General features: G+C 33.7%; 3 protein-coding genes across 4 annotated transcripts in view; 1 reads left to right on the top strand and 2 right to left on the bottom strand.

Annotated features, from left to right (window-relative positions):
• The window catches only part of LOC134274488 (protein crumbs-like), a 46,813-nt gene extending 39,313 nt beyond the window's left edge, over nt 1-7,500 (bottom strand). Inside the window, exon 1 of the mRNA XM_062756765.1 lies at nt 7,348-7,500. Within this exon, the coding sequence (XP_062612749.1) occupies nt 7,348-7,411 (64 nt within the window). The 5' untranslated portion in view covers nt 7,412-7,500. The remainder of the gene's footprint in view (nt 1-7,347) is intronic.
• A 2,963-nt stretch (nt 7,501-10,463) lies between these two features.
• Nucleotides 10,464-17,044, bottom strand: LOC134274491 (tetratricopeptide repeat protein 16-like). Of its 2 annotated transcripts, none has more exons than XM_062756770.1 (12): nt 16,954-17,044; nt 15,846-16,290; nt 14,789-14,943; nt 14,070-14,402; nt 13,478-13,607; nt 13,112-13,326; nt 12,610-12,857; nt 12,255-12,406; nt 12,056-12,148; nt 11,711-11,931; nt 11,291-11,480; nt 10,464-10,731 (listed from the first exon to the last, which is right to left on the bottom strand). In XM_062756770.1, exons 2-12 carry the CDS (start codon nt 16,260-16,262, stop codon nt 10,504-10,506), a joined length of 2,382 nt encoding a protein of 793 aa, XP_062612754.1. In that variant the 5' UTR covers nt 16,263-16,290; nt 16,954-17,044; the 3' UTR covers nt 10,464-10,503. The 2 variants fall into 2 exon arrangements, with proteins under 2 accessions (XP_062612754.1, XP_062612756.1); XM_062756772.1 differs by having other exon boundaries at nt 16,972-17,007.
• An 88-nt stretch (nt 17,045-17,132) lies between these two features.
• LOC134274490 (titin-like) lies at nt 17,133-25,591 on the top strand. The gene is made up of 16 exons (XM_062756769.1): nt 17,133-17,297; nt 18,066-18,265; nt 18,563-18,744; nt 19,085-19,198; nt 19,326-19,410; nt 19,935-20,075; nt 20,664-21,876; nt 22,092-22,190; nt 23,033-23,428; nt 23,556-23,626; nt 24,090-24,169; nt 24,384-24,502; nt 24,647-24,738; nt 24,856-24,930; nt 25,040-25,110; nt 25,302-25,591. Exons 1-16 carry the CDS (start codon nt 17,133-17,135, stop codon nt 25,454-25,456), a joined length of 3,258 nt encoding a protein of 1,085 aa, XP_062612753.1. The 3' UTR covers nt 25,457-25,591.
• Nucleotides 25,592-26,174: the final 583 nt, after the last annotated feature.

Here is a 26,174-nt window from a genome sequence, read left to right as displayed (position 1 = left end):
AATTGTGATGGAAACAAACATTGCCATTGGCTGAATATGATGTCACAGATAGAGGCGGAAATATTCAAGATTACGACAATTTATGTGATCAAGCAGCCATGGTTAGGAGAGAGCTATATGTGCATGGACTCCCAACCGTGGCATGAGACGATGTACCTAGTTTGCTTGGAGTAGATGAAGGTGCCCACACTATTTTTTTGCTATAAGACTGTTTTTTAAATTTCAGGCAAGCTAACATTAAATATTTGTTTGCATAGTCTACATATAATGTCTTGTTTCAATACAGAATTAATGGAAATTGCACTATGAGCTTACTTAGCTGTTACAGTGTATTTATATAATAAGAAATTTATTTCTGAATTTTGATTATGCACTGACAAATTTTTACACTTCAAAGCCATTGACTCTACTGTTCAACATTTTAGTAAAATGTAACATCTATAAAAGATCAAAAACAAGCTGTTGCAGATCCATGAATTTCAGTTGGGGGAGGAAATAAATATTTTTAGATGCAGGGGGTCTTGGGATACCTTGAGTACCTCAGTTTGTCAAGGGTAAAGGCTGGTGGGTGTTAAAGGGGCAACATGCACCCTAAAAAGATTTTGAATTTTATATATTTTAAGAGTAAAATTAACTTTATGAATTAATTGTGCCCTTATAGCAAATAGAAATTTTAGCAGAAACAAATTGCTAAAATATTTTCAAAATAAGGATTTTTTTCAAAATACTGTAGACATACTTTTTTCCCCATGGAATTAATTTCCGCTATATATAAAAATACAATTATATTTCCGCAGAAATTTTTCACAGCGTACTAAAGATTCATTAAGGACATATAACTTTTTGACAATCACAAAAAAATGAGCCTCCATTGTGTCAGCCTAATTTCATACCTTTAAAACGCTTTAAAAATAGATGAAACATGTGGTGTTATAAACAGTGAAATTTTGAAGAATTGCTTTTACGCAGAAACAAAGAATCAAATCTTCGACAAGTAATGTCAATTTCTGTGCATGAAAACTTATCTAATTACTTTTACAGTAGTATCAATATAAATATTTTTTGTGTTGGTGTTCATATATATTTGTTTTAAATGTTTTGAAAACATATTAAATACTGTCTGCTAAAACTACTATTTTTTAAATTGGATTTTTCATTTCGTTTAAACATTCTTCATTCAATTTGACACGTTTAATTCATTGTTATACATTCCTTGTCTCTTCAAACTGTTTTATGCATAAATTAAAAAGAAAATGGTTTTTTAAGGTATTATGAGGTATTTTCACTGTGTGTACTCACAGTCATTCCTAATCCATACAACCTTAGCAGAATCTAAATTAAATATTTATACATCAAATCATTCAGGATATAAAAGAACAGAGCTCTGGGATATTGTGGATAAGAACAGTGATCCATTTTCACCTTTGAGAGGGTTTTTAAATATATTTATTTACTCAGAATGAGAGGCCTTCTTACTGATATACAGACTTCAATAGATTAGATAGAAGGCTACCAGGGGTTAGAAAATCAATTTATTTCAATTTTCATTCGCAAAATGCTTGGAAATAATAAATTAGTAATACTTACATCAGATACATGTAACTTTAAAAATTATTTGTAAGAATACCAGTGAAAACTTTAAATTTATATATTAATAATTTTCTTTAGGTCTGATAAATATATCAGACCTATTAAAAGAAAATTATTTCATATAACTGAGTATTTGCCACTCCCCTCCCCCCCCCCCCAAAAAAAAAGTAAACTTCTATTTACAACAAAGATCCAAAACAAGACCTAATTTGTGCTTTGTAGCTATAAAGTTGAGTAATAATATAAACAAATGTAACTTTACTGCCTCCCACTTAGTATTGAATCTTATCAACATAATTTTGATGAACTCATCAATAGACCTCCACACAATGACTTCCCCCTGTTGCCCCACACTCCCCCATTTGAATTTACCTGTGCTCTACCTTTATTGGTTTACTGCAAATCAGTTCACACAAGACAGGTCATGGCATGTGTGGTATGTCCCAGTATTGACTGTGTAGTATAGTCTGTTTCAACTCTTATCAATGAATACACAATTCCCACTATAAAACCCCAACTTTGATCTCTCCTTTAAATACCCGAGACCCAATTACACTAATGCTGGAAAATAAATTGAACTACAGATCCCTTTGTTTCTTTGGTCCATTTCAGTAAATTTACACAAGCATTAAACATTCTTGTTAAATGATTTATTTCTAATTGTTGACCAAAAAATAAATTTGAAGTACGTAATTTTCGACTTGGGGTAAATACCTTTTTCTAGCAGTTCATAGTTTCTTTAAAAAGTTTAAAAAAAAACAAAACATGGCTATTTGATGAGTACATTGGTGTATATCTTCATTTTAATAGCCAAATCACTTTTTAAAGATTCATACCCAAACCCATCCTCTCCTCAAGCTCTCTCTTTTTTTAGAGGTGGGGTGGGATGGGGGTCACATTTTTTCTCAAAGAATAACCTGTCCACTTCCTTGAATTCTATAAAAATAATCTTGTATTTACAAAAGCTAAATATACTGAAAACATACCCAGAAAGAACTTTGACTCTAGACTAAGCAGGCATATCAAGAGAAAAGGATAAATGAAACATAATAGATTCTTAAATGTCTCATAGCTACACAATGCAGAACCATTTTTGATGTCATTTGAGAGAGTACACTTTAAGAATGATAACAAAAAAAGGTCCAAATGTAAAGTATTTGCATTATGATCAATTCACTACATTCATTGAGAGAAATGTTACCTGATCTGACTAAAACATTAAACCTAATGTTGTTATACAGGATACCTTGACACCAAAAGCAAGCCACACCAGTAAGTACCAATAAAATTAACAATAAGCCAGACCATAGGGCACCATAGCAAGCCACATCACTTAGCACCAATAGCAAGCCACACACCACTTAGCTTTTCTGGCAAACAACACATTAACCCTAATAGCAAGTCAAACCTAAGTAAGCATCAATATTAATTTTATTAAGCCACAGAAATAGTACATGTACTAATAATGAAAATAACAAAATCAGTGAACACAAATTGTAAGCCACACTATTTAGCATCTCAGCAAGCCATACAAGTTAGTACTAATAGTAAGCCCATAACAATCACTGATAGTACCAATAGCAAACAAGACCAGCAAGCAAGCCAAACCAGTAAGCACCAATAGCAAGCCACAACAGTAAGCACCAATAGCAAGCCAAAGTAGTTAGCACAAAAAGCAACCAACAGCAAATCTAACAAGTAAGCACCAATAGTACCGGGTAAGCTGTATATCAATGCAATAGGCATACTTGTTAAAATGTAATGTGAGAAAAAAACCATCTTATTCTCGTTTCCTAGTTATTTCTCATTAACAAAATTTGAGTTTCAGCAAATTATAGATACTTTATCAGTCTATCTCAAAGAAATTATCTTTTTATTGTTTGGATAATGAGGCTCGAACAACTTCTCATGTAAATATTGAAATTGTGTAGACAGATCTGATAAGCAAGTGCTAAAATTGCAACAGGTTGCTCCACCCCTGGTATCATCTAACTCAAAAGCCTCCCCTTCTTGCACTTTCTGACACTCCATTTTGATCCTTGATCCTCCACATTTTACATCTGTTTACAACAAGCAAAAGTGAAGTTCATTTCTTTTCAGTATACAGGGATAAAGATCAATGTGTAGGTAAATAGCTCTCTAATTCACATAAACACACAAACTGTATGCAGTACAGTCAATCCTGGATCAACTGATCAATAATTAAGACACTGTTAATGACAAAGCTGATGAGGTCACATGGGAAAATACAATACTGTGAGTGTTTCAGGTATTTCAGGATCAATGCTGTCCTCCTCCCATTGCTTAAACAGGGATCTTACTCAACCTATAATCCTTAGCATTAAATATCTCCTTTATATTCTAATACACTATTTTTCATTCCTTTGGAATTCCAAGTTCCTTTGGTACATCACATACAATAAGGGTTAAAACACACCCAGATACAAAAAAAAAACCAAAAATGTTCAGTATTAGGTATTTTTCAGCATGTAAAGAATAGGGAAGTGGCGGTTACCTTTTTTGATGACTACACTGTTGCTAAAAATGGATTTTACAAATAGAAACAGAAGTTCTGTATTCTTTAAGTGATAAATGTAATTCAGTTGTCTAGGATTGGGTGTTCTCCTGGCACTTTATTAAAGCTGCTATCTTAATTTATGTTTAGTTAATTAACCACACCTTATCATTTTCCCTCTTGCATGTTGCATGTATAATACTTTGATAAAAGTCCAAGGACCTTGAAAGCATGCATTTTCAAAGTCTATTAAGATATGAAAAAGAAAGACATTCTATGTCATTATGCATGGATAAAAGAGGTTTCAAATTTTATGCAATGTTAACAGTGACAAAGCAGATTTATCTAAATATGTGTATTGTTTGTAGGTTATTTAACTTAAAAATCAAGATAATGTCTTACTGGACTTTGCCATCTATGTGTGCTTCCTGGACTTAGGAAAAAGCAAAGTTAATACATGTAAACAAGGGGTAAAAAAAATAATCAGTGGTATTAAACTAAATACATGTAAATATAAAGTATTATTATACATACATTGATTCTCTATTTGAACTAACTTGAGAGAATAAAGATATTTTGTCAGGATAAGAAAATTTACATCAGATAAGAAAACTTTGAGATTTAAAAGAATGTTAAAATATATATAATTATCTCATTTAAATTAATTCAACTTACTTATAAGTCTTGAGGTATCAATTAAGACACTTTAAAAGATAGATAAAGTTTTTATTTAAAAAAAAAGGTCTTTGGGACTATCAAGTTCTTCAGAGCATTCCAATCTAAGGCAGAGCAGGTAGATTATAATCATTTCCATTTAACTGATGATATTTAACTACTAAAAATTGTTATGAAAAAATACTCATTCAGGAAATGGTCACAGCTAGCTGTGTATATATAATAATTTAACAAAGTGTCAAATGACATAACCTCCACTATATGAAACTGATATATTTATCATAATCAAGATACCAAAATGAAAAATTTGAATTCCACATCATTGTAACAAAGCGGGTTTTTATCAGCTTATCACCGTTATTAGGAGATAGGAGACCGAGATCATAAATGTATCTATAAAAAGGCGGCATGGCTTGCCAAGTTTGGTGATTAATTGGGTTTGGAAGGGAGGTATACCATTCATTTCCATTTGAAGTCTTAGAAATAATATCAAAGTTTTAAAACACAGATGTAAAATTCTTTTTTTTTTCATATGGGAACATTAGATGATAATATGACTTAAACATCAAAGGGGTCATACCATTCACTGAAATATGAAATGACTTTTAAAATTCTTGTTCATTAAAATTCTTTCCCTGCAGTTTGTTTACAGATAGATATATGTATGTTTAAGTATATGTGGAATGTATAAATAGATATTGTTTTCAAGTTTATACAAGAATTTCAGTTCTACTGTTATTGTACAAACATCCACCTGCAAAGTAAACCTACTAGGAATATAAAAGTATTGTTATTTTGGAATCCATTGATTCAGAAGAATAACCTAAAATTAAACATACAGGGTATTGTATAACCTGTAATAGTGAACCTAGTGGTGTTATTTTTATTTTCTTAAGACCTTTTCAGGATAATCTAAAATAGGTATACAAATGTTATGCTTGTTATAATGCCACCCCCCCCCCCAAAAAAAAAAAATCAATGATAAAATTCTAACTGTTTGATATCTTGTTAAACACTGTTTTCTTGGCAATAAATACCGTATTATCCCTAGCTATTAACCGCCCAGGGCACTTAAAAAATTGCAGAAGGGGGAGGTTTTATTAGTATTCTCTTTATGATATTTAATGTCATATTTCAACTTCAAAAAATCTTTGAAAAAAAAAGCTAAATGATTCATTTTCCACTGAGAAATGGGATTATAGACAGATTTCATTTTCATTTCTCTAAATTTTGGCAGACTTTTGATACGATTCTAGATGATTTTAATCACTGTACAGGGGGGCCCTTACTTCCTGACAATTGAAAAAGACCTAAGGGGGTGCTTTTAGGGGCAGGGGCGCTTAATAGGGATTATACGGTATTTTGCATTGTGTAATGATGACTTTCAAGAAATGTTCAGCAAAGAATTTATACTTTAACATTTTATTTAAAACAATGACAGTTGTAATTTACATATGTATCAAACTTCATATACACAAAATATAATTTATTATCATGATTATTGGACCTTGACTCAAATTAAATGTCAAGGTCATTTAAACTGTCAATTGAATTTACATTTTAAATTTGAAACCAGAATGCTTTCTGCATTGTCAGAATTCCTATCATGTGTGATGATTTTACTTTTTCTATTTTTGTTGTGCTCAAAATTTTGAAATGATGCTAGATTGGTAAGGTATAGACCATCAATCAGCCCTTGACATTTTAACCTCTCCCTGTTTATAATTTTCTTTTCTAATGATAGCATAAGCAGAGAATACTTGAAACAGGAAGATGTTGATCCGACTTGTAAAACATTACAATACTCTGGATAAGTCCCTAGTTTTCATTTATAGATTTTTGACACCTGATACCCATATTGTTATATATTATTTTTTTTAAAAAATAGTTTAAAATTCTAAATAGTTGTAACCTTTTGCTTTCTAAACTGTCTCTCTTTTCAATGTGAGTTGTCTGTTATAGTTTTAACATTTTTCAACTTCTCTAAATTAACGGGTCAATTTCAATGAAACCAACTTACAAACTATTTGTGGCAAATGAATTTTAATTCTTAAAAATGTATTTAAAATGCTAGAGACCTGAGTAATTATACAAACTAGACCAATCCTTAGTCAAATTTAGTCAAATTATAATGCTAAATTATTTGGAAGATTTTTTTATATATTATCAATTTCAACTCTGTGTGCATTTAATTAATAAATGAATTATTCAATATATCGATGAGGTGCTAGTTTACAAGCTGTTGAAACACCAGAATATCCAACTTGAATACCTGGCTTAAATGCATACAGGAAGGAATGTCCTATGTCAATTATATTACAGAAGATGGTTACACAACATGCAGCATAATAACATACAATTTTCAGAATTTTGAAGGTTCGGAGAAGAGCGGGGAGAGATCGACATCTGCCACATACTGAGTGATCTGATGTACAAAACTAAGTTTAATCTTTGACAGATTTTAAAATGAATCCCCCAATAAATGGAATGCAGATTGCTTTGTTATTGCGCCGCCATCTACAGCATTGGTCAACGGGTCATCTACGATGTTTATACCTTAAACTTACCGAAATAAAACCCCACCTGTAGCTTCAAAGCTACCCCAGGGGTTCTGGGTGACGTTCCCCTCATCTCATGACCCTCGCGAAAAACATTCCTCCTTCACAAATTTGTAAACACCATTTCAAAACAGACGACAAATTTCAACATGTGAAACTCAACTTGACACTGCCAGAATTAACTCTTGGTCACGTGATCGACCAAAAACCGCAATTAACACACCTGAACAAAGAGTTTTCTATCTAACAGACAATGTCGTTATCATTTTTCGAAGAACTGCTGTAATTTTTTGTGCACGATTAACATTTTGTTGTAAATTATAGGTATATCTTATGTACCCAGGTAAATAATACCTGGATTTATGATATGTGACACGCTAACAATAGCACGCTTGTATTGGGTTTAGAGGGGAATAACTCTAGCACCTCGATGGAATGTGCGACATTCCTTACCGTGTTGTGCTAAATCATGCCAAATCTGCTGAATGACAGTTCATTTTTCACAGCACTGTGTTGCATAGCAGAAATCTTATTAAGCAAATTTTAATTTAAATCATAGATCTACTGCATTTATCATATATAAATTCACTTCTTTATTCAGAGAGAGAGAGAGAGAGAGAGAGAGAGGTACAGAGAAACTTTAATTTCAGAAAATCATTCTTAAAAACAACAGAATTTTAAAGTAATAAAAAACATTAAAACGTTTCTCAATAATAAAGACTTTGCCATTGAAGTATTGCTATTTTAACAATTTGTTTCTCCTGAAATAGAAAATAAGTAGTAGAATTGAAATATTTTTTTTCATTACATGTACCATTAAATTGTTTCTTTTTTTCCTTTTTATTTTTTTTTTTAAAGATTTAAGTGACCCACCATGAAGACCAGAGCACAAGGACATAGTACATGTATTTGTCCTGGAACTTTTCCATTCTCCGTCACCTTAATATACATTTATATCAGCTTTTAAGCTATTTTAATCAAATTTCATACATAGATGAGAGCCATTCAAGTGTTTCAGAATTTTTCATCTTGACCTTCATGTGACATTGACAAAATCATACCACAGTTTGCCTTCAGTTCAGTTTCAAAGAAATTGCCCAAGATATATTTCACCCTTGCTTATACACTGGTACATTTTGGTGAGAGCTATTCAAATTGACATAATTTTCTAACCATGACCTTCTTACAACCTTGTTTTTTATTCATTTGTGCTTGCCTAGTTTTAAAGAAACTGTTTAAGATGTTTGATATACTTTATTATTGATATAAATTGGTAAAGATAATTCAACTGTTACAGATCTCTGAACTATTTCCTTTCCTCTGACCTTGACCTCACTATTCCCTGTTTTGCATTTACCTCATTATTGTAAGAAACTGTCCATATAATTAAAAAAGAAATTTTATTTATTGGTGTGAGCAGTTGAGTTGTGTTATACTTTTCTGACCTTGATGATTCCTATGTGACCTTGAACTTCATACTTTCCTTGCATTCCAAAAAGGATTACTCTACACTACTTCATAATAGATAAATATTTTTTGAGAACATTCAAACACATTTTGGTGTCTGCATATATCAATTTGCTACATACATGTGTGAGAGCATTGGAACTTCATTATACTGTAACCCTGTTACAAAGGTCAAGGACTATACCAGAGGTTTAATGGTTCTGTATTTTGCAGAAATAGAAAAAGCATTCTTTAATCTTTGAAAGTACTTTGAAAAGTGTGCTCACCAGTTAAATAAAGGTCTACATGTGACTGCCAAAAAAGAGAGAGAATTTCTAACTGAAGATTTTTTATCATTTATTTTATCAGTCAATAAATAACAAAACCACTTTGTGAGTAGCTTGACAGCCCACACAGCACCACATTAAAATAACAGGCATCAGTTCCCAGTCTTCTCATTACAGCATTCATAAAAATCCACAGTGAAAGTGCACAGAATTCCTATCAGCACACAAGTCTAAGACAGTGTCCTTAGCAAGCTTTTAAATGAATTAATAGTACTATGTTAAATTCTCATATTCTGGACTGGCAAGTCTTTCAAAGATTGTAAAACTCAGCAGATTTACAATGACAGATTGAAATGTACAAATTAATTTCCATTTTCTTACACAATCTGATCATTACACTAAAGATACATACACCTGTATATAAACATATTAGCCTGTTATTGAATACTAAAATTTTTTACAGATGTTATAATTAACACTCTTATTCAAAACATACTTAGGTCTTGAGTATACATGTATTAAAAAAATCAAGACAAATATGTTTTGGTGCAATCAGGAAATAGCACAAAATACCTAACTTTGTATAGTTCTACTGCATTACTATTGCATCAAAATGTTAATTTTCTAAAGGTAAGTACATGTATATACTCTTCCAGTAATGTATCCATTGATTTTTTTTTTACATGTAAATTATAGTATATATTTCCTACACATGTAAAAATCAAATTCATTTATTGAATATTTCATCTCATACAAAAGATGTTTATATCAAGTAAACTTCTGTACACATTCATATTTATATACATATATACATTTATATACACATGGTAAAACAAATATACAAGAAGTTCCCTTTTAAATTGATAGTAAAGACATTTACACATAAATATTTACATTCCGTGTATTTTTCCTTATGAAATTCATTAGAAATCCACGACATTCAAATTTCTATAACACACGTTGTCATATCACAGTAGGAACTACATTGTATGCATTTTTTCTGTAATCAACACCAAAATGTACAATGTTTTGACTCAATTATTATATAATCCTGTTATATATACTACAAATGTGCGTTTAAAATATACTTTTTTTCCTCGCAATGTTTGTTTGCGTTATTTAACTTTGCAACGTCATCTGACGTCACAAACGGCTCTTAAAACCGCGTATAAAAGCGTTAAATTCACATTCTTAACGAAATAAGCAATTATGAAAAGGAAAATTGAAAGTAAATATAAGCAGACATATTTTTGTCTGTCTTCGGTCCTATAACACACCTGGCCGTGCCGAAAATTTATCTACCGCGCTAACGCGCTGTATTCAATTTGTCGGCACGGCCAGGTGTGTTATAGGACCGAAGACAGACAAAAATATGAATTCAATGCTTAACTATTTCACAGAACAGACTGACATGACAATGTTATGCAGGTCATCAAATGTCCTTGACATCAGACAGACCTATTCCCATGGTGAACTTTCGCCAGTTGTAGGTCATGACCTTCTGTTTTCCTCCAAAAGCATCCTTGATGAATCTTTCCCTGGGTGGTGGGGCTTTTTGTGAGTTAGGGTTGGGAGCTGGAGGGGGGAGGGGTTGTACCCGGGCCCCGTCATATCGCAGGCTCTTTCTCTCCTTTAAGGCAACAGACACCTCCTCATGGACCTACACAAATATATCACAGACACATATTGTAAGAATAACATACACTAAAATTATACACAAGTATACTTAAATATTCATACATGTACACAAAGAATGACACATTTACATCCTTGCTTGTCGTATACTGTAAATTCACATATTTTCGTGGGGTTAAATTTTTTGAGGTTTGAGAAATATTGGTTTGTGGGGATTTGATTTCAAGGTTGGAGCATTTTTGTGTAATAATGTATATGAAATTTTACATTTCCAGGTGATCATGAATACGAGGGTCTCTCCACACCTCAAAAACATGGAAAATTAAACCCCACGAAAATTAGTCATTTCACAGTATATTTAAGAAATAAAGTTTTCATTTTCATAAATGTTGCAGGATAACCTCTGAGGTTGAGAAATATTGTTTGAAATAGAAATCTAAAATGTTTGTGACCCTTTGTACAACCTTGACCTTATTTTTCCCTCGTACAATTTCAAATATAAAAGCACCAAGGTATAATAATATTCAAATGATGTGACAAATTTTATCTTTAATTGCATTTCTTTGTTTGTTTAGAACACCTACATGTTTCTTTTCAATGGCAAGTCTTATGTTGAAGTCTTTCTCTTTCATACAGGCCCTGAGAGAAGGGAAGCACCCCCCGGGACGGATGAGACTGTCCTCCACAGTGGACACGTCAGTATCAGCCTGACTCCATGTGGTCTGGGCAGACTTAGGAGGGATGGAATGGGTGGCATGACTGTCCAGAACTCCACTGCATAAACAAAACACAACAATAAAACATCAAATAAAAGAACAACTCCACTATATGAACAAAACAGAAAAAAAAACTGTACATACAACATAAAAAAATAACAATATTTTAGAACGATAAAACCCAATCTTTGAAATTCTTTAAAGAACTTTTTCTCTTGATATATTTTGTAAGAATATTTATAATAAATTATTCCAATAAATCAATTCCATGGCTCCATATTGTCTTACCTCTCTGTGAAAGCATCATACGTGACTTTGGCCTGAGATTTCTGAGGTTGAATATTGAGTATTGCTCGGATTGCTATCTTGGCTGGATCAGCTGCCCGGCTATTGACGACGTCACCAATAGATTTCCCGGGAAACAAACGAGATAAGATTGAGAGCACATCCTGATTGGTGGGGTCCAGTAAAAGCCCCATAATTAGGTCAAGTCTGGCACCATGGATATTCTGTCATAAAAGGAAGTAAAAAAATGTATCAATGCATTGTACATGTATTTCTTTTGAAATGGCATCAAAGTAGTTTGGATACGAATATCAGAATATGATGGTAACATAGTACATGTATACCTACCTCCAGCATGTATCGGCATCTGGACCTTGTTATATAGTACTGACCTACTTTTGGATTGTATTGTATTGCTTGTGTGAGCTTGTCTTCAGCTTCCTAGAAAAATACACCCAAAAAGAGTGAATACAAAACAGAACAACAGCTTGTTAGTAAGACAATAACAATCCAGAATGACAAATATGTAGGTGGTGTATGCGCTTACAGAGTAATTTTTGTCTTGATAAGCAGTAACACCAAACTCATTGTAAATGACGGAGATACGAGACTTAATGTTGTCATCAGCCGGGTCCAACTCCAGGGCCTGACAGTAGTCTTGTAGGGCAAAGTTAAAGTCATTCTGCCGGAAAAAGCAATCTAAAAAAAATCAGAAAATATAATATACATATATATGTGTATATAGCAAAGAGTCCTATAGGGCAAAGTTAAAGTCATTCTGTCGGAAAAAGCAATCTGATAAAAAAAAACAGAACATAAAATATATGTGTACTGTAAAGAATACTATAGTTCTAGATTTTTTTGTAAATCAAATTTTGAATGGCTCAAGAATTGAAACTAACCTCCCCTGTTGATATACAATCCTTTTTCACGCTTCTCTCCCTTGATAGCTTTATTTAGTAAAATAATGGCTTCTTCATAAAAGCCCTTGGTAAAACACTCCACAGCAAAGTCATTGTAGGTCAACAACAGCTGTCTCTGGGAGTCAATGTAGACAGCTGACTCTTCATTGTGCTCACACTTGTCCAGAGCCAACAGGAAGTCATCGATAGCAGCATTATAGTCTCCCAGTCGCCGGTGGAGTGAACCTCTGAAAATGTATCACGAGTATCATTGTAATGTTTTCTCATTAAAAAAATAGCTTTTAAACTATACATTTTATTTTATAAAGACAAAACATTTTTACTGTAAAATTATGGAAAGAAATGGACAAAAATTCAATGGTTTCCATAAATTCTGTATTGGTTTTATACTCATTCCATTGGTTAAACAAAAAACAAAAAAATTATAGCAATAAGGCATTTTGAATAGGTAGTCACATAAAAGCAATTTGTATTAGGCTACCTTAATACATGAAAATCAGCCACAACAGGATCAGTATCTATGGCAATAGAGATCTTCTGTAGGGCCTCTCGGTGTTTCCCCAGCAGGTTTAGCTGCATGGCCTCCCGCTTGTTGTCCTGGGCTCTCTTCTCCATCTTAGCCATCATGGCCTGGGCCTCCTGGTGATCTGGGTCTACTTGGAGGGCATCTTTGATGTCATAATAACAAAGGGTGGTCTAAAACACAGCAAAAGATACTGCATTCCAGTTTACTGTTGAAAACTTTGTAATAATATTGACATGAACTTTACATTTCTATGAGCAAAAGCACTTAAATAGATAGGAACTCATTTGAAGAAGTATTAAGTATTACTGTATAAAGCCTTACATTTCTAAACATCTCGTGTAGCCTTGCTCTCATGATGTACAGATCAGGGTTTTCATTGTCTGTCTCCAATCTCTTGTTGACTAAGGCCAAACATTCACCATGTCTGTGTAGAGCTGCTAGACAGGTCATGCTAAAATTCAGAAACACAATTAACCACCAAATAAACCAAAAATAGAAAATGAACACTTTAAATAGTAAGTTGTACATCCACAAGGAATGTAAATAAATATAGAAGTTGAGCATAATCTAGCATCTTCCCTAGCCTAAGGGTTTACAATTACACTCTAAAGGAACAGATCAAACTGTAAAATCTTTAATTTTCATGGGCGTTTAATTTTCATTGTTTTCTAGGCATGGAGAGACCCCGGAATTTTTGACCACCACAAAATTTGAAATTCCTTATGCATTTCTACTAGACCTTCTCCAACCACAAAGTCTCCACAAACTAATATTTTTTTCCTCAAACATTGAAAATTTGATCCCACAAAAATATACTATTTTACAGTAAACCAATTGGCTACCAAAGATGATAATCAAGTGGTAAATTAGCAGATATTAGTCGACTGTTAAAGATATGATACAACTAATTTACCTTCTGATGTGATAGCCAGTGTTGTCAGGGTTCATCTCAGCTGCTCTCGCAAATGATTCTAAGGCTTCAGGATAAAGTCTCTGATCAAATAATGTCTGTCCCATAAAATAATACAGAAATGCCAGTCTGGAATAGTACTCCACATTGTCTGGGTCCAGTAAACAGGCTTTCTTGTAATTCAAGATGGCTGACTGGAAGTCACACAGCTGTATGTAAGCCTCCGCTTTCTCTATGTAATAGGCTGGATCTGTCCGGAGTCCCATGGCTTTAGAAATGCTCTTTAAAACCTGCTCAAACCTCCCTTCCTCTTTGGCTTTCATAGCATCATTGAAACTAGAATTAACATACAGTGTATCAGGGAATCAATCAAACATATCATCCAACATTAAACTTTAGAATATTTAACAAAGAAAAATACAAAGTTTAGTAAAACCGAAAAAAAAGAAACTTTGTCATGGGAATAACTTTTTAGATATAATTTTAACACCAATTATTGGCAATTTTTATTTTGTACTTCTCTACAAGTAAATTTAAATTTCTTGATGTTGGCCTGTTGCTAGGAAATGACTTTGTACATGTACAACTATGTAAGCAGAGACAATTTTGTGCCTCTGCTGAGGACTGAACCCAGGGCCTCTGGCTTGCCAGTCCATTGAGCTAAAGGGTTAACCCACTAGCCCAAGCTAGTAGGATGCCATGTATCTAACACTACTACATACTGTTCTTGTGCTCTCTGGTCCACTATCTCCTGCATCCCCGGGGAATACTGAGCCACGGTCCCCCAGTCCTCTGTCTGGAATATACTCTTCCCTTTCGCCTTAGCTTTCTGTAACGTTTCCTCACTGACTGCAGTACTGAACAACCCGTCCTTGTTCTGTCAAATGAAAATGTTATCAAGTCATTTAACGACATAGGGAATTTGATTTACAGCTCGCAAGGATCACAGTTCAACACACTGGCATTTCTTTCTGCAGATATACTTGACAGAAATTTATATATACAGTCAACTTCATTAACTGAAACTCAATGGGATCATGAAAAAACTTTGAGATATCCAAGTTTAATACTAGTATACTGTCAGAGGATAAAATATTTAAAAGAACAAGTACTAGCGACTTCAAAATCACTTCAACTTATCCATGATATTCAAGATAACAAATTTCAAAAGTACATGTAGTTTATCAAAAATCATTTTCCTTTTCTTTTTGTAGATCGAAGCTATTGTAATTTGAATTGTGTGTCTGAAATTAAAGGAATCACAAGTATTTATAGTTTCAGCTTTATAGGTAAAAGTGCAAATTTAATCATTTATAAAGCTGTCTGCTAATATTGCTTCCTCAAAATAATTATCATAAATACTGTTACATGTAACATAAGAAAAGTTAGGACATTGACCTTGGTATGTGCCAGGAATATGGTAAGTTTTTTTATTTTTTTCACAAACATTTTAAGTGGTAAATAGTATGTTTCAGGACTGCAAGTAAGTGTGATCACATGATCAATTTAAAATAGCAATACATTACACATTGTGATAAAATAAAACACAGGTGTGTACAGTTAAATGTTCAATTACATTTTATTGTGCCAACAGGGGGTGATTATTATAAAACCTGTCCAGTGTCTTAATTACCGTCAAAACTGAAAGTATATCTTTCTCTCCCTGAAATTACCATTTGGAAATTAATACAGTAACTTCAAGAAATTTAATCCATAATTTCAAGCTGTAGCTTAACCTGTTAAGCACAAATGATGATAATAAACTAAACAAGAAATTACCGGCATCCCTGAATTGTTGGAATCAGTTCCGTCAGTGCTCTCTCCTTTACTACGGATCTGTATGGAATCTTGGGTAGTCTCCACATCCGTGGTTACCATGGTACCCTCGTTGTCCGTCAAAGCGAATGTGGAGGACTCCTCGACAATCTCCTTCATGGCATCCTCAGTCCTCTTATTCTGCTCCTCCTCAAACTTGGAAGCAGATTTGTGGAACTGGTGTTCCAAGGAGGGATAGAATTGGTGCACATTGATGAGCTTGGGATCTGGTTTGTATTCTGACAAGGTAATCTCAAATGGACTTTGGTCTGAAGCAACAGTGCCCTCCTTGACTTGGTCTTCTGGGCCATTCTGATCCCCAGCTTCACTCTTGTCGTCCAAAAACTCCTTGTCTGGAGAATTCTCTGTTGAATCAGCCATTACTTAGCCTTCAACCAACAGAAATCACCTAGAAAATATGTTGTGAAAAAATAATTCTTTGATTGTACAAACCTCTTCTAAAAAGCTATAGGGATCTTTGAAGTTATTATAAGGGAAAGAGTCATTCAGAGTGCCAATGGACAATGACCAGATGTGTGTGTTGATAAGTTTGTATCCACTTATATTGCATCCCAACAGTCAGTTATGATGGTATATTGATGATGTAATGTAACATCCAGCTAAGTATAAACAATAAATGTTCCACCTGCCTGCTTGTGCAGAAATAAAACTCCCCTTTGTAACGAAAGAGCACACCAAATCAAGGGAGATAAAAGTCAAAACTTGTTCTATGATATCAAATTTCATGAAAAATTTATGCACTTCATTTTTGTAAGAAAACATTTTAAAATTTATTTTAAAAAACCACACAGTACAAATGTATTGGTGTGTCAAGGGGGATAATTACATATAATTTTATGCTTTGATATGATTATATATGCATTTTTTTTGCAATGACATAAAATAAGTATTGCCCATGTGACAGAATTTCGTTATTCAATGTTCCTTGTGTGATAAATTTATGGGAAAATGTTGATGAATTAAAAATTTAAAGTATTATTCAATCTATTAAAATCATATTACTTGATCACATAATGAGCTTTTTTTTTTTTAGATATCAAGGAAACAAAACCATCAAAAATCCATTTACCAAGCCGGTTATAAATCACATATCTACTTCACGTCGGTCAATATTTTTTGTAGCATGGCCGCAGCCATATTTGTTTACGAAAATTGCTAAGGAAGACTGCGCATGCTCTTTACACCTTATCTAAGCATAACACGGATTGGGTATATCCAAATTCTCATCCAATGAAATCCGTTTTAACATTTCGTAAGTCGGGAGTCAATGTAAACTATCATGGCTTCCAAGTCCATCTTTGCAGTAGAAATATAAGAATGGCTTTACCAGAACCCTTATTACTTGACGAAGAGCTCGAAAATCAATGTAACGAAATAAGGGCTATTGCCTCAAAGGTTTGTTTTTAATCAATTAACAACGATAAAAGTTTTTGGTCACTTGTTGACTAATTCTGCATGTTTCCAGTTTGATAAAACGTGATATTCAGATAGGCCTAATGGGATTTCGAAAACTTTTGAACTTTGAAGAAAACTAACATTTGCACTAGACATATTTTGATTAAATTCAGCAAATGTGTAATAACATTAACATCTTCTATTTCTTCGAAATTCAGTTATTGATTTTTTTTTTGAAATTTAGATCAATTGTGTAATGCAGTGATTTTTATTTTGAATGTGCTATTATGGCAAGATTTGTTTCAGATTCTCTTTCAAATCTGAGAGCATGAGAGACAGAGGGACAGAGGTGACTCTATATACGAACTAGTAGCTAGAATGCTATTGTATGACAATTGTAGAAAAATGTTTTTTGAGTGATTCATTTCAGTAGTGCAATAAAATTGCTTTAAACATTGAGGATAATTACCTTAGTTTTTAAATACAATGATAAGATGGTAATATCTGATGACTTAACACCCCCCCCCCCCCCAAAAAAAAATTAAAATAATACCAGTTAATCCCTCGTTAGAATTCCTAGATTGGTTTTCTCTTACCTTCCTTGAAAAGAAGTGAGACTGACCATAGGTTTCTGATGATAAATTTTAACATATTTCAATCATTCTCATATTCTTAATTTTTGTCTATTTTATAGTTGGAAAAGTAATGTTTGATGCATCAAACAGCTGCATCCATCAAAAATGTTAACAAAGATTTTTTTTTAAACAGAATTGGTTGAGCTCTGCCCACAGCTCCTTACAGCATTTGGACCAAATAAAGACCTCAGTGTACAATGTTGGAATCCATGATCCAAAGGACCTTAAAGCCACAAACCTATCTCATAGAGGACAAAGAAGCCAGAGTTATACAGATCTAGCTAATACACCAAATGGTCCACCTGTTACTCTACAAAAAAATGCTATTGCTTGGTATTTTTTCTACAAAATATATATTGGTCATGAAAATGAAATGCTTAAATAATTTTATGTGATCTTGCATATGAAAAATGTTTTAGATATATGATAAATAGGATAGTACATACTATCTAATGAATGCAGCAAATTATCATATATACATATCTGTTACATGTACATGTACTTGTTAAATAATATATACTATATGCAAAATGTATTATGCTGTTTTGAAGTTTCTGAGTTGTAACAGCAATGTTAAAAGTCTGGAAACATTTTGAGATGTTAGCTTTTAAACATTTTCTGGAATATTAGGGGAAGTAATGGATCAATTCCTGACCTACTTGCTCAGCACAGCGCGCGATCTCAAATGTCTGAGAAACCCTCAGTCAGGCGCAACCGTCCTACAAGTGGAAAAAAATCTCGACCTCAGAGTGCAAAAGAGCTACACAATGTAAAGGGATCCCAGCTCCCACCCAGAGCACCCAGTATTGGAGGTAAATTTTACAACAATAATCTGTTCACAAGACGTACCATAAAATCTGTCTTGATAAGCTCCAAATCTCAGTAAATGGTTATCGTTTGAAAGAAAAATGTTCTGAATGTAAGCTTTCATAAATTATTTTATAGTTTTTTCCTTCTTTCTGTTTATCTACATTTTAGTTGCCTAAATCCAAATACACTTCTAAAGGTACCATTACTATACAGCCATGATACAGAAACAGGGCAAAATTAAGTTTGATAAAAAATGGCTGAATAAAACAAATATCAAGAAAAATGAGATAATGGTAAAAATCATCATTTTCCCCTTCTTTCTTAAAAAAAAACTTATTTCAGTGAAAGGTGCACGAGTGGATCCATCAGGAAGACCCCCTAAAACTGTCCATCACACATCAACTGGGTGGGTGGGGCCCCCAGCAGGCCTCAAGTTTGCTGATGATCTACCAACAGGTAAAATAAATACTATTGATTCAAACAATACTTCATGGAATTTCACCTGGTGAAAAATCACTGGAATTTTGAATAGTGTTTTACAATATCCTTGTTAAACTGGATTACAAATTCTTTTATTTTCCAGACATTCCATGTGATATTTTATGTGGGAGGATATCGTCTGGGGGTTCACCCCCACCGGCTCCAGCAGGGTCACCCATTCCTCAGGAGTAAGTTGTCAAGGGGCAGTTAAACTGCATATAAATTTATTGATATATCAGTACAAAAACAGCAATCATGGGGTAAATTTTGTTCACTTTGAAATATCTATTGGAATCTGATGTTGTTCAAAACAGCTTTTATATTACAATTGTTTGTTTGTAAATGGGGGCAAACCTGCTCTTATGGTATTTTTTATCACCCATACCAATCAAAACACGTAGATTATTATAAACATTGTGATTTAAGCTGAAGTACTAATTGTTGGATGTTTTACCTTTTTTATCTTTACACCAAACACATGACTTGATCAACAGAATTGTTGCTATTTGGTTATTTGGGCATATTAAACAAGCATACATGTATTAGTTTTTGTTTTCCCCTTTAGAACCAGAGCTACTAGGGCATGTGAAAGGGTTAAAATACTTGATGTAACATTACAGTACATGTATAAATAAAATTGTATATCATGTTATGAATGTACATATTTTATAATGCAACTCTTTTTAATCAGAACAAAATTTTGACATTTCAGTGTTGATGATAATGACATAGAACAAAATGAGGTCATAAATACAGAACCCCCAAAGACAGCCTCCCCAGAGCCCATTCACTTCTCCCTCCCCAGGATGGAGGACGATTATGAAGAAGAGGACAGTGACCTAGATACGGAAAGGTAAACTTACAGTGACCTGTAATTCCAGAGCTGCCAACCCTTACGATTTTGGCGTAAGGCGTACGAAATCAGCCTCTAAAATACGCCTTACGATTTTTCTCTATATTCTTCCGATTTCGGTTTTTCTAGTTCAAAGTTTATAATACCGGCATTTTCATAGCTGGCAGTTTATACTTTCTACTATTTAAATACATTCATAATCCTTATAAGGATTGCTTGTATCATCCTTACAGTTTTAGAAGGCCGATCACATTCATGTCAATGTTTTTAAGTAAAATAAATAAAAACATGCCTCAGATTTCATGTCCTTTTACAAAATATCTTCAGCGGCAGGGTGCCTAGGCGGTCTCTCGAACCCACCTTACTATTTGTCATTTCAAAAAGTTGGCAGCTCTGTAATTCCAAGGCTTCATTTTATGTGCAGGAACCTTTTAAAATGATGCTCATGTTTTTTTTTAATATGTTAATTTTTTTGGGGTACATTTGGATTTGCATAATGTTGATTTTAATTTATGAATTTCATATTATTGTAGACACTTTATGCCATTACATTGCTAATTATGTTTGTAAACTTTGTTTTAATTTTAGGCTTTTAGCCAAGACTGAAGAACATGCCCCCACACCTGTTGTTACAGAAAACACACCTGGATTTACTTACACACACAGCAAAAGTAATAAACCAAATACTGGTCAATTGGAGGTCAATGGACAAGATGATGCTACATTGCCCTCTAGAATTCTGAAAGAGAAACTAGACAACAATTCATTGTCCAGTCATGTCAATACCCTACCAGATGATTGTGATGATCTGTTTGAGGAGGACGACGATAGCTTAGAAGATGACTGGGATGAAGAGTTGGCAGAGCTGGACCACAAGGAATCATCTTTTATCGGACTGAATGAAAAGACCTCTGTCAAATTCCGGGAGGATAAAAATGTTACTATAGATATCACTCCAAGAAACCTAGGCTACAAAGTGGCTGACATGGAAACACATTCCAAGAAGAAGCGACATTCTCCACAGAATAGAGGGGAATTAGAGTCAGTATTGTCCATCATCAGTACAGGGCCACCAAAGAACCACATTCCTACAATTGAAATGAACCAAGATACTAAGCACACTGTTGAACGCAAAGCTAGTCAAGAGAACTGTGAAATCTCGAAGAAACCAAAACCTCTTAATTCTGCATTAAAACAGAGAACTCCAGGTCATGACACAAAGTGTGAAAAAAGATTGACTCATGAGAGACCCAGGTCTGCTAATAAGCCCTCCACCCCCGTCACAACAGTTAGTGTGGCCTATAGTGACATGAATGAGGTCAGGAGGAGCTCCAAATCAAAGGGCAGCAAGAAACGTCCAGAGAAAGATGTCGTCACCATGGTAGAGGGAGTTGTATCTGACAATGAGGAGGAAGAGAGTGTTTCCAAGGCCGATAAAGAGGGTATAACACCTGATAAACTGGAGTCCTGGATGCCAACAAAGTGTGTATCTGAACCCCCCAAGAACTATTATGAATTATCAAGAAGGTCCACATCTGTGCAGAGTCATTTCCGAGAAACCACTCCACAAGCATCAAACCATACGTACAAGACAACTAAAACAATTGAGTTCGATGAATACAAGCCAAGGGAAACAACTATAAAGAATGTGATAGATGCAAGTGGTCTGTTGAAGAGTCGAGACAGGGAGAGATTTGTAGGACTGGATGAGGAACACAGGGTCAAGGTCAGGCCGTCCAGTGAGCGACCTCATTACGAAGCTCCCAAAGAGAGGCTGACTAACAGGCCAAGCAGTGAAATGGTTTGTTAATTTTATTTATATAATGTAAGGCAAATATTAGAAATTAGTTTATTCCAATGGGTCATAATTCTAGCTGTAGACTTGCTTTTTCAATTTATCATGAAAAGTAAACAATAGTAAACGTGTGCTGCATTATGTGGATGCATGTGGCATATCTTTTTATCTAAAAAAAAACCTCTCAGATGTAATAAATAAACTTTTATATAATTTTTCAGTCACAAAAGATCAAATCTAGTCAAAACGGAGAACTGCCTGTTGGTAAATTGGGTGCTGTTGCAACACATCTTGATAAAGTAAAGTCTGTAGAAAAGAAGGTAAGCTGAGAAATATTTCTTCCATAGTAAACCTTTAACACTGAGTATTGGATTAGGACACATGTATTTCAGTGATTGGGAAGGCCAAAATGGTCAATGGGACTATGGCGCAACTGAAAAATTTTTGATGGCCATTTCATTTGAATGGGCCATAAATAATCTGAAGGGCCATTTTAAGTAATAACAAAGTGACAAACAAATATGAAATATGAGAGAAAACACATTTTAAAACCGAATCCGATTTTTAACCATGAAATGCAGCAAATTTATTGCTTATAAAACATATACTTTGTGTTAAAATAACGACAGTTTTGGAAAGGGAACAGCCCTACCATACAAATGAATGAAGTATAGCAACTCATGTAAGTCCTTCGTTTAACCGAAGTACTTTTTGACAGATTTCAACCAATGAGATTTGTTGTTTTAAATTGACTGCATTTAAAACGAAAGTAAAACAAGAAAGAAAGTCGTATGCAAAATATTTCCAAAAAACATTGCTAAAAATTGAATGCGCACCTTGGCGCCATGATTGATTGATTTAATGCGCCATTTTTCACTTCAATGCGACTATGGCGCATGGCGCAAGCCCTTCCCAATCACTGGTATTTAATATTTAGATTCTAGTCTTCATCTGAAAAATTGAATTGCTTTGTATTTCATTTCAGCATAAAAATATGAAAAAAGAGCAAAATGTATTCAAAAATATCTTGAAATCATTCAAAGGATAAAAAAAATCAAAGAGTTTTCCATTTGCCTAACAATTATTACATATTACATGTATAATGAGAAACAAAGAATCAGTCTTATTTGGTTTGGTAACATGCAGTTGGGTTTTATTTCAGATGCTTAGACGACCTCTCTCTGCAACACATAATCAACGCAAGTCTGAAGTGTCACAGCAGAAGGAAGAGTGTACTGACACACTGAAAGGAACAGTGAATGAAAAAGTCAATTTGTCACATAGCTCAAAACCTGAACTGAGTGAAAGGGAGAAAGAGATAGAAAATTTGATCAATAAACATCTACGCAGAAATGATGCAGCAACCCCAGTATGTAAACCAGAAGACAGTACGCTTCCAGAACCTGGTGCCTCAGACAACAAAATGACAGAGGAAATCCAAAGCAGCAAGATGGATGAGGAAAAGGAAACAGAAGACATAACACATGACCAGAAAGAAAGCGTTGAGGTGAAAGAGAGGCCACCTTCAGGAGGCAAGGTTAAGAGTGCATCCAGGAAGGTGAGTGTGCATCCAACAGTTTATACACATAGTAAATGAAGATTCTTTGCATTTTATGTGAATTTACATTGAAAAGACTGAAATGTATATATGAAAAAAGGATTGAGATTTTTTCTATATGTTTCAGCCAAAGAAAAACTATGAAGATATAGAAACATTAGTCAGTGGGACATACAAGTGTACACTCAAGGCTGAGAAGTAAGTGTATAATAAGTACTTGAATCATAAAAATGTCTACTTAGAGATTGATAAGAAGTCTATATTTGTGCATATTTGTACATTTTTTTTATATCATTAAAACTTAAGCTAAAATCTGAGAGGTCCAGTTGTAAAGGTTTTGCTATCTAGTTGTAAATTAGATAATAAAAACTTTTACGTTTTAAAGTTTGGCAATTTGAATACAACCAAAAGCTGCATGGTTCCTATATGGTTTATTTTTTTAATATATTTTGAAACACAGAAATCAGAAAATAAGTTTACCTGCTTTTCTCTAGATCAGCAGTTCAATCATGAACTCTTCTTGCAATTTAGTGCCTCTTTGATAATACATATTATGTACTCATGTAATATAAGGAATCTACAGCGTACTGCTTTGATAGTTAATTATTTCTATGAAACTTTGAAAATATAGATATTCAAAAGTATTAACTTTGTTTTTTAGTTTAAAGGAAAACAAAGTCAACAAAATAGTACTGAAAATGGCAGAAACTAAAGTCAATGCCAAGCTAACAGACAACTCAAGTAAGTTTTCATAACTGTAATTAGACATACCCCTGGTAATAACGAAATTTATTTTCAATATCATTTGAAATGCAAGATTTGAAATAAAGTACATGTGAAATTATAATCATATGAAAAAATGGTCCTCTCTGTTGTCTTGTACATATTATTGTACATGCCATAAGTTTATTACCATGTGTAATTACATGTATTAATAACTATGATATATTTTTAGAGCACTATGCTTCCTACTCCCGGAGTCGAGTGAGAACTGCCCCACTGCGTAGAGTCGCATCAGAACCTAAAGTCAGATACACCAAACCACTCTTCATCAATTCCAAGAATCCAGACGATGTAATGCTTATCATAATATTTTAATGATGCAAATATTAAACTCACCCTCAAATTCAATTTTTGAACAGTAAAAATTAGAAATTTAAACATGACAAATACCTTTATATATTATCTGAGGATAAAACCTTGTGTCCCTGTTTTCAGGACATCTTCACTGAGAATGAGATTGAGGCTCACCAGCTTCATCAGAGGTTGGCTGCTGCAGACGTATTCATCAGGCCAGAAACCCTAGAGAGGTGGGTCGCAAGTTTTTACACGACAACTAATGCACCTTTAGCATTAATACATTCATTTAATATCCCATATAATTAATATAGTTCTGTTTACATTGTGATTAAATTTTCTAATTTTAGAGCACTTTATCCTCCATCGGGGAAAACTTTGTACTATGATGTTGAAAACAAATTACCTCGCTCAACTTCAGCAAGGTTTGTACATGTATCATCTATTCTCTGAAATCACTACATGTGAAAATCAAATTGCATGTTACATTTAGCTGATATATTCTTCATTATTACCTTTTACAAAACTTTCCAGCTTATTAAGTCATCCTAAAGTCTGGCTTCCCGTGGAATATAAGCAGTTCAAGCTGGCAGAGAAAAACTTAGGTTGGTGAAACTCTTTTGTGTTACATTTTTAAGAAAGTAATACAAATTTTAAAAATAAAATGAACTGTGCAGATGCCTATTTTAACTTTCCTCATTCATTCCTGCATTTGCTTTATAGCATCATATCAATGTAAAACTTTCAGGAAATATCTGTTTCTATAGAGAAATACATTGTAAAATTACCTCTACAGATAGAGCCAATGAAATAATGCGCAGAAGGGAACTAGCCGAGGAAAGGAAAGCCCGTCTGGCAGAACTAGGATCAGCAGCCAAGAAAAAGAAGGGGAAGAAAAAAGGCGGAAAGAAAAAGGGTGCAGCATCGGGAAAGAGCAAAGCTGTGTGCTGAGTGCCTGAGTATATCTCTTATTTTGTGCCAAAGGCAGCTGTACTGATATAGATACCGTCCATAACTAAGTACTTGTAGCAATGCTTTGTTGTGTCAAAGACAGAAACTTTATAATTTACAGTTCCTTTCTTTAAGATGTATTATAGTAGAGCATAGGTGTTTTGAAATACTTTTAGTATATGGTGTCATAGGTGATCAATTTACAAACTTTCTTTAAAATATAACAGTTTATGTTGTGTAATGTTCTACTGGGTACTATAATTGTAGCTTTTACAAGGAGAGAAGATGCATCATTCTATGCTTTGATTCATACACACATGAAAAGAAATCAGTAGCTTTCATTGAGTTTAAAATAAAAGTCCTACTTTTGTGTAAATGATGGTACAAGATGGTGCCTTCTTATTCTTTTCTTTTTTTATACATGTATTAATATTTTTATTACTGGTACTTTTTTTCCAGTAAACACTTTAGCAGTATTTTGCAATAGTTTACACATACTGTGATACATGTCCTGAGTCTGAGTATTCACCTTGTCTGCCTTGATTTCAGTGTATATTAAATAATCGGGAATTTTGGTGATTTCTCATTGGTTTAGACGCTATTTCCTGAGATGTACTTCAGAGTGAGTTCATCTCAAATGAAGAGTCGGGAGGTTTATTCAGGTTTTCCCTCTTGACCAACTATAAATTTGCTTACGGTGTTTTCGACCAAATAAAAC

Source organism: Saccostrea cucullata, unplaced genomic scaffold (assembly GCF_032062105.1).
Source record: "Saccostrea cucullata isolate Sc308-1 unplaced genomic scaffold, CSIRO_AGI_Scuc_v1 ctg265, whole genome shotgun sequence".
Classification (NCBI taxonomy): domain Eukaryota; kingdom Metazoa; phylum Mollusca; class Bivalvia; order Ostreida; family Ostreidae; genus Saccostrea; species Saccostrea cuccullata.
Note: the sequence above shows the minus strand (reverse complement) of the source record. Positions and strands in the feature narration are given on the sequence as shown.

Excerpts from the sequence above, each read along its gene's own strand:
- LOC134274491 (XM_062756770.1), bottom strand. The coding sequence starts at position 16,262 with ATGGCTGATTCAACAGAGAATTCTCCAGACAAGGAGTTTTTGGACGAC. Across the intron at positions 14,944-15,845 it reads CCAACAATTCAGGGATGCCG|AACAAGGACGGGTTGTTCAG; the intron begins GTAATTTCTTGT and ends TTCATTTGACAG. Across the intron at positions 10,732-11,290 it reads TTGCCATTGAAAAGAAACAT|GTCCATGAGGAGGTGTCTGT; the intron begins GTAGGTGTTCTA and ends ATATTTGTGTAG.
- LOC134274490 (XM_062756769.1), top strand. The coding sequence starts at position 17,133 with ATGAAATCCGTTTTAACATTTCGTAAGTCGGGAGTCAATGTAAACTAT. Across the intron at positions 19,411-19,934 it reads GGGTCACCCATTCCTCAGGA|TGTTGATGATAATGACATAG; the intron begins GTAAGTTGTCAA and ends TTGACATTTCAG. Across the intron at positions 22,191-23,032 it reads TAAAGTCTGTAGAAAAGAAG|ATGCTTAGACGACCTCTCTC; the intron begins GTAAGCTGAGAA and ends GTTTTATTTCAG.